At 46.2% G+C, this 11,912-nt stretch overlaps 7 protein-coding genes across 7 annotated transcripts; 2 read left to right on the forward strand and 5 right to left on the reverse strand.

The window, feature by feature from the left end:
* Position 1: 1 nt before the first annotated feature.
* C8R40DRAFT_1081256 (S-adenosyl-L-methionine-dependent methyltransferase) lies at positions 2–1,625 on the reverse strand. Its single transcript, XM_046227132.1, has 6 exons — positions 1,393–1,625; positions 1,025–1,345; positions 939–969; positions 836–892; positions 473–774; positions 2–412 (listed from the first exon to the last, which is right to left on the reverse strand). Exons 2-6 carry the CDS (start codon positions 1,319–1,321, stop codon positions 68–70), a joined length of 1,032 nt encoding a protein of 343 aa, XP_046091758.1. The 5' UTR covers positions 1,322–1,345; positions 1,393–1,625; the 3' UTR covers positions 2–67.
* C8R40DRAFT_270520 (uncharacterized protein) lies at positions 1,192–2,101 on the reverse strand. Its single transcript, XM_046234552.1, has 3 exons — positions 1,794–2,101; positions 1,393–1,721; positions 1,192–1,330 (listed from the first exon to the last, which is right to left on the reverse strand). Exons 1-2 carry the CDS (start codon positions 2,047–2,049, stop codon positions 1,471–1,473), a joined length of 507 nt encoding a protein of 168 aa, XP_046091759.1. The 5' UTR covers positions 2,050–2,101; the 3' UTR covers positions 1,192–1,330; positions 1,393–1,470.
* Positions 2,102–2,103: 2 nt separating this feature from the next.
* On the reverse strand, positions 2,104–3,908 carry C8R40DRAFT_1081271 (uncharacterized protein). The gene is made up of 6 exons (XM_046227133.1): positions 3,655–3,908; positions 3,430–3,591; positions 3,178–3,377; positions 2,879–3,124; positions 2,645–2,821; positions 2,104–2,591 (listed from the first exon to the last, which is right to left on the reverse strand). The coding sequence occupies exons 1-6, from the start codon at positions 3,884–3,886 to the stop codon at positions 2,376–2,378; spliced, it is 1,233 nt and encodes a 410-aa protein (XP_046091760.1). The 5' UTR covers positions 3,887–3,908; the 3' UTR covers positions 2,104–2,375.
* A 64-nt stretch (positions 3,909–3,972) lies between these two features.
* C8R40DRAFT_1081274 (concanavalin A-like lectin/glucanase domain-containing protein) lies at positions 3,973–6,257 on the forward strand. The gene is made up of 5 exons (XM_046227134.1): positions 3,973–4,305; positions 4,358–5,425; positions 5,504–5,523; positions 5,596–5,914; positions 5,993–6,257. Exons 1-4 carry the CDS (start codon positions 4,020–4,022, stop codon positions 5,878–5,880), a joined length of 1,659 nt encoding a protein of 552 aa, XP_046091761.1. The 5' UTR covers positions 3,973–4,019; the 3' UTR covers positions 5,881–5,914; positions 5,993–6,257.
* On the reverse strand, positions 6,211–6,704 carry C8R40DRAFT_1065661 (uncharacterized protein; the record flags this gene model as incomplete). Its single annotated transcript, XM_046225684.1, has 2 exons — positions 6,211–6,228; positions 6,279–6,704. The coding sequence occupies 2 exons, from the start codon at positions 6,702–6,704 to the stop codon at positions 6,211–6,213; spliced, it is 444 nt and encodes a 147-aa protein (XP_046091762.1).
* Positions 6,705–8,710: 2,006 nt separating this feature from the next.
* C8R40DRAFT_1065662 (uncharacterized protein) lies at positions 8,711–9,383 on the forward strand (the record flags this gene model as incomplete). The annotated part of the gene is made up of 3 exons (XM_046225685.1): positions 8,711–8,806; positions 8,860–8,929; positions 8,983–9,383. 3 exons carry the CDS (start codon positions 8,711–8,713, stop codon positions 9,381–9,383), a joined length of 567 nt encoding a protein of 188 aa, XP_046091763.1.
* A 292-nt stretch (positions 9,384–9,675) lies between these two features.
* C8R40DRAFT_271871 (uncharacterized protein) lies at positions 9,676–11,912 on the reverse strand. Its single transcript, XM_046234555.1, has 8 exons — positions 11,780–11,912; positions 11,595–11,725; positions 11,180–11,539; positions 10,982–11,128; positions 10,769–10,928; positions 10,325–10,715; positions 10,146–10,269; positions 9,676–10,092 (listed from the first exon to the last, which is right to left on the reverse strand). The coding sequence occupies exons 2-8, from the start codon at positions 11,622–11,624 to the stop codon at positions 9,817–9,819; spliced, it is 1,488 nt and encodes a 495-aa protein (XP_046091764.1). The 5' UTR covers positions 11,625–11,725; positions 11,780–11,912; the 3' UTR covers positions 9,676–9,816.

An 11,912-nucleotide genomic window follows, 5' to 3' on the forward strand; every position in this document is an offset into this window, starting at 1 on the left:
CATCGACGCCACAGATGTACAATTTCATTTGTTCAAAGTTACACGGCGTATTTACCCTGTATCTACACTACTTGCTCTCTTTAGATCGGTATCCACTAGCTATCACGAATCGCGCTCCTGCCCCGTGGTAAGAATACAGTACAGATCCAAATATCCACCACACCAAACCTCTTGGCTTGAGAAACCCCACGAATCCAGGAAAGACTTCCTCGCTGATATCTTCTACCTTCACATCGACGTATCCTATTCTTTCCAGACAATTCGCGTACTCGCTTATGGTTATAGCATTTTCCTTGGGCATGAGTTTCAAGAATCTACGGACGAGCCTGGCCTTCCATGTCATTGGTGGTGTATTGGCGAAACAGATATCTGCAAGGGAAATCCGTCCACCTGGGTCGAGTTGATGAAATGACTTTCGAGTAGGACTGAGTAAGTGTACAGCGTCGTATTAAATCTGACAACAGAGCCTCACTTGACGCAAGAATGTTTCCCTGCTTTGAAAGTGATACGCACAGTCTAATGCTAAAATATTGTCAAAGGTGACTGCGGAGGAAGGATTGAGCGGATGATTTGCGGCGCTGACATCTTGATGATAGACGGCGTCTCCAACATGAAGTGTTATTTTCGTGTCTGCAGCAACGATAGATTTAACGCGTTCGAGGGAACGTTGATGATGCATAGGTATGCTTGTAATACCCGACAAATATCCAGGACGGGGGACGGAGGTATGGGTAAGGAGCATAATGAGCGATTCGCCAGTGCCATGACCGACGTCTACCGTAGCAGCGGAAATCAAGACAGAAGGAAACAAATTAGTTGGGACGCATTGACATACCAAGTATCTTCCCTCCCTCTTTACATTGTGCGGTCTGGATGAGCTTCAGAGCAAGAGCTGTAGAATGTAAGTAAGGTTAATTCAGTATTGCTTCTTGACTAGCCTTGGCATGCATCTGGAAAGACTTTCGTATCCTGCATCCAGTCGTCGTCAAGTGGTGAAACCCCTGATTCGTTTTACAGCGTTCACCTTCCAATATCCCATGTTCAACCATTCCGTCTTCGGGGGCTCATTCTCGTCTTCACCCGATCGTCTGTTCAACGATAGATGAAATAAACCGTATGGATCATTATGTGAAGCTTTCTTTCTGATTCCGTGATGTTGATGGTAGTATCTCCAAAGGAAAACGCCAATCATTATGGGCATGCAAACGGTTGAAAGCCAAACACTTGACGATGTTGATATTCCGGCGGAAACGAAGGACGTTCGAGTTTCAAAATACCAAAGACTGGCAAGCGCTACTAGTATCGCGATGTATGCAAACATGCTTTATTCCTATTGATAGGAAGACTATTCATCATAGGTATTCATGAGTGAAACGTTAAGAACGAACTCACCAGAGTGGAATTACACCGAACTTGGATCAACCCTCGCTATGCTACTAGGCGCTTTTGCCTCCGCTATCACCTTTTCTTCTAATTTTTCCAGTAGACGAGAATGCGCGCCAGTGATGGTGAAGAGGATGAAGGGTAGAAAGAGGAAGAGGCACTAAGGAGGTCAAGGTAGTTCGTCAGTGAAAGTGAAAAATAACGCGTGTTGCCGCTTACTCGAACGGTCACCTTCTCCGAAACGGTCACCTCTCCATTTTCCCCCTTCTTCACTACTCTCCATTGCTCCTTGAGCGTCGTCCAGAGACCAGCCTTGACTTCTGTGTCTGTTCCGTCACCTGTATGTTCGCAGAAAAGTTGACCATCTAATGAGTTTTGACTCGACTTTCCGAATTCAAAAAGTGCTCAACTCGTTGGCAAGAAGTTCACCGTGTACACAATGTCCTTCTTGAACAAACCAAAGATACGCAGATCATCATGCAGAGTATATAGATTCGGCTTCGAGGGATCCAAAACCTGGCATTTGGTTACCAATGCGTTCAGGCCGGCTAATGCAGGAGGATCGTGAAGAATTCGAAGCACATCATCGACTGAGATATCTGATCCAGAGATAGTTTTGGCGTGAGTTTTGGTAAAGCTAAGGAAGAAAGGCCACTCAGAGACCATCTTTGAATGAGGCGAAGGAATGAATATACAACAACCATAATTGATACTGAGATGTTCCATTAATAATTATTCAATTATCCAGCTATGATGCACACAGCGCAAGACTCATGCGTTACATATGCACAATTGTAAGTACATAGAAAAATACATCGATGATAAGAGACGAGAAAATGAAGCCTTGTAGCGCTCAACACTGTATTAGAGCAATTTCAAGGGACATAACGACGATAACAATCGACATGACAGCTAAGGATACAGCATACAGATATGTGAAGTCTAAGACATGAATAGATGCTTGGCCGAAGAGGATAACGAGAAAGCCGACTCTACGACATGGGGGGTGCTGTGGAAATGCTCGGGCTGGTAAGAATGGTTGGGGAAGAAGGTCCCTCCGAAGGTGGACCAGATGAAGAGGTTGTCTGCGTCTGCCGAGGTTCATGCGCTTCGGTGATAGTGCCAGCACCCATGATATATCGCAGGACGTCACTAAGTGTGATGATACCCAGCAGTCGGCCTTTTCTGCCTCCCTTCTTTTCCTCTTCCTAAAGACATCGTATGAGTAGAAATCCAAGCCATCGATTGCAGGACAATTCACCTCTCCTTCTACTACAACGAGCCGGTGTACACGTCGCTTCTTTATCAATTGCAAAAGAGTTCCAAGAGAATCTGATGCGGTACAGATAACAACACCGGGAAAGTCCACTGATCTTTGCTTTAGAGCCTCGGATATTGTAAGGTCCAGTGATTGGTAGGAGCCAGAACGAACCAGCGTCTGTAAAATGAACGAGCCCGGTGAGTATGAATTTGGTTGTCGAAACAACACTCGTACCATAACATCAACGGTTTCATACAAATTGACGACGATCCCATCTTCATTCACGATTGGAACGGCAGATATTGAAAGTTCGGAAAACATATGTACAACACTAAAAACGGTGGTATTTAATGTGGCAGTGGCGATAGGATGATAGGGGCTTTGACCCTCGGGAACATCGTTTGGGGAGGAGGCGGCGACGTAAGTACCAATCTTAAGTCTACGGAGGGAAAGATTGAGCTTCTGTATCTCTTGGTGGCACTGGATAGAGTATTAATCTGTGAGTATTTACAGAAGAGCGTAGAAGTACTCACGTTGATTGAAATGAATTTGAGAAGACGATACTGCGTTAATGTAGATACAATAACTTCGTGGCCAGTGTCCGAATCATAATCAAGAAGCGGTAATCTCCGAGCATGAGTTTGTACCAAAACCTGGGCAGCTTCATACAGGGTATTTTCTGGATGTTTGCGGAGAAGCGGAGGTTGAGCGACTCCAAGTTCTATCTCAATTTCTACAGAAGAACGATATCGGAGAAAGCCCATCAGAAGATCAAGACGACTTGCCCCGCAATTTCTCTAGGCGTAATGTCTCAACATCCTCAGTAGCAAAATCATAAGACGCCGTCGTGCGCCAATAGTATTGGATGAGGTGTATGATATCCAGAACTGTGAGCATGCCGGCGAATTCGGATTTGTCACTGTTCCAAAGAGGAGCCGAGACAACACCTGAAATTGAGAAATCGGAGGATCCTTAGGAGATGATCATCGATATCACTGATATATACGTACTGTTCATGAGAAGACACTGCAAAGCCCGTTTGACGCTGAGTTTTGTGTCAAGGACAATAAGGCGGAAACTGATTGGAAAAGCGTCATAACATATACGGCCCTTCAGAAAAGTCCGGATGGCCTGGAGAGCACCATGATGACTGTCCTGAAGAGGCGGTAAATTGGAACCCGCTCTACGCCTAGTAGATGCCCTGCGGATAGAAGGCGATGTAGGCAGGAGACTGTTACTCATGGAAGTACTCTAAGAAGGCGTGGGAAGTGTTTGCTTTGTCAATCATACTTCTCGGCAAAACCACCTGAACGGCCCGGCAGAATTACCAAGGACATATTCCTCAGCTAACGCTCATTTCAACCAGCCTGAAGTCATGGCCGTTGACCAGAATCATATTGATCCTCAAGAATCAACGTGGTTGATACTTCTTCCTCTTCTTATTGTCCTCTCTACCTTCCTATTCCTTCTGCTTCTTTTTCTGATATGTCTTTTGCTCATACGACGGCGACGCGGCATCGTCCTGCGGGACAGCGATGGGCCAGTTGACATGAGCAGAGAAGAGCTTGTCGAGGGCGACGGCGGCTTTGAGACCATAGAAGCTCGTTGGCTGGAGGGTCTCACTGATGATAATTCCCGTCGTGCTTACATGCGAGCGAAAGGTCTGCCCGTATCTCTCGTTCAGTATTGTCACTGGACTGATTTTTGTCAAAGACTACCAGTCTCAATACCTACCCAACTCGCTCCCTTCAGATATCACATTGTCCCAGTTCCTTTCTATCCAGGAGAAGGGCGTCTCTGCCTGGTCTTTCGAGCCAGATCTAGAGACTCTAAACTCTCTGCTTGTCCACGCTCGCACAGAAATTACTTTTCTTCCAGACCCGGCATCAGCGTCCTGCGTACAATCTAACTTACCTTTACCGAAGCTCAACGAAGTCTACTACTGGGAGGTTAAGATGTTTGATCTTCCAGAGTCCACCAATGTTGCTATCGGATTGGCAACTAAACCTTATCCTTCATTTCGTTTGCCCGGATTCAATCGTTACTCTATCGCATACCACTCAAACGGTGACAAGTCTCACAACTATCCATTCACCGCTCAGAATTTTGGGTCTCCACTTAAGGAAGGCGATGTATTGGGTGTTGGGTATCGCCCGCGCTCAGGCACTGTATTCTTCACTCGGAACGGACGAAAAATGGAAGATGCGTTTACCGGTTTAAACCGATACAATCTTTTCCCTACTATAGGTGCAGATGGACCTTGTAGTGTGCATGTCAATCTCGGGCAGGCAGGGTTCGTCTTTGTTGAGGCTAACGTCAAGAAATGGGGACTTGCTCCGAGCGTGGGAACTCTAGCCCCACCCCCAGCGTATGGTAGTGAACGAGGTAGTATACTACTTGATGTCGGGGGTCGGAGACGCTCCCCAAGAGACAGTTCGGCTTCCAGTCCCTCAGGGACAGCTTCTCCCACTCCATCCCGTAGAACTCATCGCTCTAGGAGGCCTCGTCCCAACAGCGGTGATCCCATCGTTTCATCCCCTCTCCGAACCGCTGAACCTATTACTCCACCTCCGCCCATCACGCCAATAGATGAGGAACCCGCTAGCGGAAGTAATGTATCAACGTCTCCAAGATACATATCACCTACTGACCTGCCATTCCATGCGCCGCCTAACACCAATCTACCTCCATCTCCGGGTCCGCACGATGGTTTTGACTCGGATGATGATGATTACTCTTCAGCTGCGTCTACGTCCAGGCCATCATCTCCTGATGTTGCAGGTGCGATTAACCCCTTCTCCACGCCTCGGCGTATGCGTCGGTCCCTCACTCACTTGGCCACATCCTTGTCCGACTCAGGCGCAGAAACTTATATTCAGGTACACCCGCCTCCTGACTCTCCCTTGAGTCCACCTCCGGTCACACCTAACCCACATGATATCCATTTGCAGGCCCTCACACGGTCAGATCATCGTCGAACAGGCAGCTCTGGTAGTCAAACGCTTTCACATGGTCCTGATGGAGATAGTAACAGATTGAATTCTTCTGAGTCTCTGTCGAGACGAGATCCTCCTGCTTATTCTCCTCTGGATGCCTTTACCTACGCGGATGGTGTGCACATTGATCTTCCCGCCGAGGTTATCACCGCTGCCCTGGAAGGAAATACATTACCAGCCAGCGTAATGGGTCAGGGGAATGGCTCACGGTCCGGCGGACGACGAAGCAGAAGACGTTAATAACCCAGACTCCCAGGGCATAAGCTATATAATGGTTCGTGTTGTACCTTTCTCTACCCCACACATCTATCCATGCAAGTGTAATTGATTGGACATTATTTGTTACACACAGTATCTAACTTCACAAGTGTTGTAATAAATTCATTCTATTCTCCTCTCCTCTAGAACGGCAACTGGTCTTGAAATCTTACCCCTCCCTTCTCAGCTTACCCGGATTTCACTGTATTCATATCTATCATCTTATTTAACAGACAATTATCATGATTCTACGGTATTACAGATTGTACATACACACAAGATGGTAAGCTACTCGACTAAATTATGCCTGTGTTATGGTTGCAGATTCCCCTAACAAATATTTCATTAGTTCATTTCAACCCTTCATAACCCTGACGCACCTTTTGAATTTTGTTACTCGGCTCAACCTCCCATTGTGAAATATGTTTTGCTTGGAAAGACGACGGCTCCGAGCCAACTTCATACATTTGATGAGTTTCCATATCATGCGAGGTAACCCAGCTTTGGGACCTGTTGCCGCCGTCTCGATTCCCTGCATATTCTCCATCGTCAATCCGTTCTGGGGGTGCTGGCAAACATGTACACCCCCAGCTCCTCAGTTTTCGTCGCGGTCGTTTGGCTAAAACCAGCCAGAGGATGAATGCGAGAAGTATAAGGGCTAAGACTATCGCCACCCCGATCAACCTATGTTCTAACGACCCCGACTGCGCGTGTATTCCTGTTCCTTCTTCTGTGGTGCTGGGATCACCGCTATCATCAGGAGGCGCTCTGATTTGTGGATGCGGCCTGGATAACAAGGCCGCCATATTGATGCGAAGGGATGCAGGCTACCAGTGGTATGAGCAGGAAAAAGCCAGGAAGGAAAGAAATCTTCTTAACGTCCTTATGATACTTATGTAGGAAGGTGTGACGGGTGACACGGAAGATTCCATTCGCGAATTTTGGATTTACATTGAACGTTATAAGACGTTATGTACACCAAACGGGGAACTTACGCGAAAACTTTAGTATCACTGTATGTAAATCTAATTCCTCAAGCTCCCGCGGTTGGCTCCACAAACCTTGTTGCTCCTTGTTAGGAGACGAATCCTCAGCCTAAATGATCGACAATGGACATTCTTGATCATCATTTGTCTTGCCAATGGCTCATTTACGTATTTACTCATAGATGGAAGCTCTTCTGTTCTTCTGGTGCGTACACCATAAATAAATCAGATTCTCGGAAGAACATACGCCCTCAGTACATAAGTCCTCGAGAATCGCCCTTTCTTGAATCGTCAAAGCAACTTTTGGACGCCGATAAATGTTTATTTCAGTGGAAACAACGTGCAGACTGAGAACGAAAGTGAACGACGATTATGTGTAGATCAGTACTTACAGTACGTCGATATCGAGACGTGCGCTTATGAATTGAAATACTACAACAGGGCAAAAGCAAAGAAAGTAATTCATTTGCACATATGAAGTTATTGTGTAGTATTCTTTTGCATATTTCGTTGATGCTTTGTTTTGCGTGCTTTGAGAGTCAGAGGAACAAGTGATCAAGAGAGAACAGCCGGCGTGAACGTCCGAGTCTCGAGCCTGAGATGAAGGAAACTCAATAAGTAGACCCAAGGTAATTTGGAAAATCCAGAATTCGTTCTAATTATCGTTCTAATTATATCATACGTAGGCTGAGATTAGGCCAAAGGAAAGTAAAATCGGGGAAATACTGTGATATATAAGGAAGGTGACGCCGTATTAAACGCCTCGGTTGCGGCCTGTATTCTGCAGGCCCTTGCTTTGCTGGTTTGAACTTCTGTAGCATAGTTATGTAGCCTTTTTGTTTCGATGTACACTGGATGACTTCCCGCCGCATTTAAGCTGTTGAAAACACCAAATCCAGCAAGATTATGTCCGGATTTCGGAAGATAGGAAATTAAATAGGATAGGCCGGACGCCTGATGAGCGCTTGAGCACAGCGGTCGAGAAAGTTCGGACGAGCCTGAGCATATAGGCATACATATAAAGCTTTTGGACTGCATTTCATATCATATTTTGAGCAGTTCAGCATGCTAATTAAGGTTAGTTGCCAGTCTCGAGCTTCTGGCACATAGCAACTTGATTTCACTTGATTGCAACACCGATTTACCATCATAGTATCAATCATGGTTGTGATCGCGCAACTTGTCAGCCTCAGGAAGAAACAGACGTTTCGTTAAATTGAACAACACAGATTTGATGAAACGTTCGTTGCTTCTGTCTGTAATTGCTTTCTACGCTATATGCACGAGTTGCGTGATCGGGCACCATTATGGATGGATACACAGACTGACGCGTTGTTAATATTCTACCAGTTGTAGGTTCAAGGGCGTTGTAACCCACCGAAATGTCCTGTTAGCCCAGTAAAACCATGGTCAGAACATTTAATTTATATCGTCAACTCATACATCTGAGTAGTATATGGTGTTACGAATCGGCCCAGTGGACAAATTCTCGCTGTATCTTGATCTCTTCAACCACTGATTCTGTGTCTTGGGGGGAGTACATAAGGCTGTTCTTGATCTATGTTATCCCAACTCCTCCCGCCTAGTACAAAACCGTACCCCGGTCCTAGACCGTAAGACTCGACTCGGGAAAGGTTCAATTTGAATTTCAAAGTCAAAGAACAAATCAAGCGTACTTACATTCCATGATTCTTCATTCATCCAATCCCATAAATACTCTGAGCATATTGGAGTCGAATATCAGTGCCCGGGAATCCGATCGTTCAATCCATTCTTCTGCAGGCCAGAAGTCAAACAAATTATAGGAGGTCCTTTCCTTGTGGTACATGCAATATTTTCGCAATTCCATCGCTTTAATTCTTTGCCCGCTTCTGCTCGTTGCTTATGCGGCCCCGCTTCTTGTACCTCGAGGCCTGTTGGGTGTAAGTTTCTCATCGTTTTTCTTACTCGCAAACACTGAACGAACAATATTCAGACCACCTGGATTGAGGCGAGTATTAGCAGTGATGTATTCCTGAATAAGCCTGAGGACAAGGAAGCCTTTTGTAAGTAAACTATCGACAGACTCGACTTGCGTCTTACCTGCATCTACCTGAAGCGACTACACTGACGGGTGTCAAACTCGGTCAACGCTTGACCCCAAGAGGCAAATATAACGCGGGTTTGTATCTATTGAGCGGGACGTATAAAGGTCATCCTGAAGGCAGCTTAGTCTTGAAAGTCATGAAATCGACCAACAAGGCCGCTCTTGGAGAAGTCAAAGCGCTCCATCAAGTAGGCGATCTGGTCGCCTCTGGAATGCTGCGTGATATATTGGTTGCAAGAAACCCAGTACCAGTTATTATCATGTTGAAGAAATCTGGCGACGTGCTGAGCACGACGAAAGCCTACCAGGACGCCAATGTCGCAATAAGGGAGCGGATGCGAGCGGAGAGTAATACGATCAAATGCGAACGGGTAGCATCTTTAGCTGTCACCCGACATATTCTGCATCTGTAGGCTTTTCGCTTAGATATGATACACTCAACGACTGATTCACCAATTGTTTTCCACAGCGATAATCACGAAGCGAACGGCCTTGTCACACTGTCGGGAAACACCGTGACTTCCGTCGAGCTCATCGACTATGGGACTCCTGATACATACCTAGTGAGCAAAAATGCAAAGAAAGCCGACGTCGTAAGTTCCCTTATCACTAGTTGTCTATTTCCCTGACCATGTCTCGGCAATCTCTCACAGCTCGATTTTTGTTTGAAAAGGCTGAAGTCGAAAGCCCAGTCTGCCTAGTAGAGTTTTGTGCTAAGGTGCATTCCCTCTGTACCCCTTCTTACTGATAACACGCAACAATCATTGTAACTCTGCCAGAATGTTAATTTTTGCGCCTAGTAAAAGCATAAACATATTAGATCGGTTCACAGTCTGAAGGTTTGCGTTAAGGCTCAAGCCTCTTCGGATCTCTGGGGAACAGAGAAGCACGGCGGATGTTGTTGAGTTTTAAGAATAACATCAAAACGCGCTCCAGACCAATGCCACCACCACCATGAGGAGAACAACCGAATCGGAAGCCATCCAAGTAACCTTTCATGGATTCCGGGTCTATCCCTTTGTTCCGCATTTGCTGCTCGAGAAGTTTGGGGTCGTGTATACGTTGCGCGCCGGAAAGAATTTCTTCTCCACGCATGAAAAAGTCGTAGGAATTAGAGAGTGTCTTTGAAGAAAGTGAGCTTATAAACGGTAACATGCACGGACGGTGCAACTCACTGGGTCGTTCGGGTCAGGCATGGTGTAGAAAGGGCGAAGCTCCATAGGGAACTTGTCGATGATGTAGTAATCAGTCTCGTACTTGGCCCTAACTATTCTGCCTAGACGCTTTTCGTTCTCGGTGCTAGCGAACTGTGATTAGATATCAGCACAAAAGTTAAAAGTATGGGCCGACGAACTTGATGTCGTCTAGATCTTCTCTTGCTACACCGTCTTCGACGAGTAGGTCGACGGCTTCTCGGAACGAGAGCTTCAGTGTACCATCTGGCCCCTCTCTCCATTTAAATTCCTCGGCAGGGAACTGTTTGTTGACTACATCAATTTCCTTTTTGTACTTTTCGCGCAGGCCATGGAAGATGCTGATAAAGAGACCATCAAGCATTTCCATGACTTCGTGATAGTGTTCTTCGATTGTCATTTCCAGATCGAGCCCCATGAACTCGGTGAGATGACGATGTGTATTCGAATCCTCAGCGCGGAAAACGGGACCGATTTCGTATACACGTTCAAAATCGGCAGCGATAGCCATCTGTTTCGCGAGCTGAGGTGACTGTGCAAGGAAAGCACCACCTGTAGGGCAGTTAGCTTGTTACTCTACACCTGTCAGTGAGGGAATCGCTGACCTTTGAAGTAACTAACTTTGAAAACGGAAGCGCCGGATTCTGTGGCAGCACCCTGCAGCTTTGGACTGTGGATTTCTATGAATCCATTTGAATGGAGGAACTGCCGGAAAAGATCCCCGAGAGCAGCTTGAAGTTTGAAAATCGCTTGGTTGGTTTGACTCTAGGATATCGTATGATATGTGTCAAGAAAAGAAGAAATGAAGAAACACCTACTCGTAAATCGATGACACGGTTGTTTAATCGCGTGTCAAGGAGGACACGATTGAATTGATCGCCAGAGGCCTCAATTTCAGCCTCAGTACGATCGGCATCTTCGACCGTAAAAGGTAATCGAGCTTCGACTCCAGATATAAGGAAGAGCTACATAAAAATGAGAATTCCTGCGAGCATTGATAGGATCTGGATCCTCACCTTTGATACCTCGACTTCTACAGTGCCTACAGTAGCACTCTTGATAATCTCCGGAGACTTTTTCACAACACCTTCAACGAGGACGATACTTTCTGTAGCCAATCCTGCAGCCCATTTTAACATTTGTTTGGATACCTTCTCAGGTGCTACGATCATCAAAGCTTGTACAGATTCTATGCGTTGACGGAGATTCAAAAACACCATCTTGCTGCCTTGAGCACGAGAGTTGTGTATACGAGCACGTAGAAGAACAGTTTCCCCATCGCGAGAGGGAAGAGATGCTATGTCGACGCGAGGTCGGTGAGGTCGCGATTGGGATTGATGAAGGGGAAGTGTTCCGTAAAATTCTGCGGCATAATCCTGCAAGGTTGCGTGAGTTTTGTACATACATCATCGAAAGCAATAATTTACTGACAACTTCTGTAGCGGATTTCTGAGCTGCCATCTCTTGCTGCTTTGCGGCTTTCTCTGCGGCTTTCTTCTCTTTCTCTGCGGCTTTAGCTCGTTTCTTCAGTTCGCTTTTTGATGGACCATTCTGGCCTTCAGCTTCGGGCCTAACAAAGTCAAATGCTGAGTTGAAGGATGAGATCGAATACTTACTGCTCTGTAGGAGGCTGATTCGTGGGCTCAGCAGCTTCAGACATTATGGGGTCACTTCAAGATACTGACTCGAACTTTTTGAAGGCCGACCTATCATGATCATGATGATCTCGGGCCGTTCTAGCGCCGCCTA

Source organism: Lentinula edodes, assembly GCF_021015755.1.
Source record: "Lentinula edodes strain Le(Bin) 0899 ss11 chromosome Unknown C8R40scaffold_2, whole genome shotgun sequence".
NCBI lineage: Eukaryota > Fungi > Basidiomycota > Agaricomycetes > Agaricales > Omphalotaceae > Lentinula > Lentinula edodes.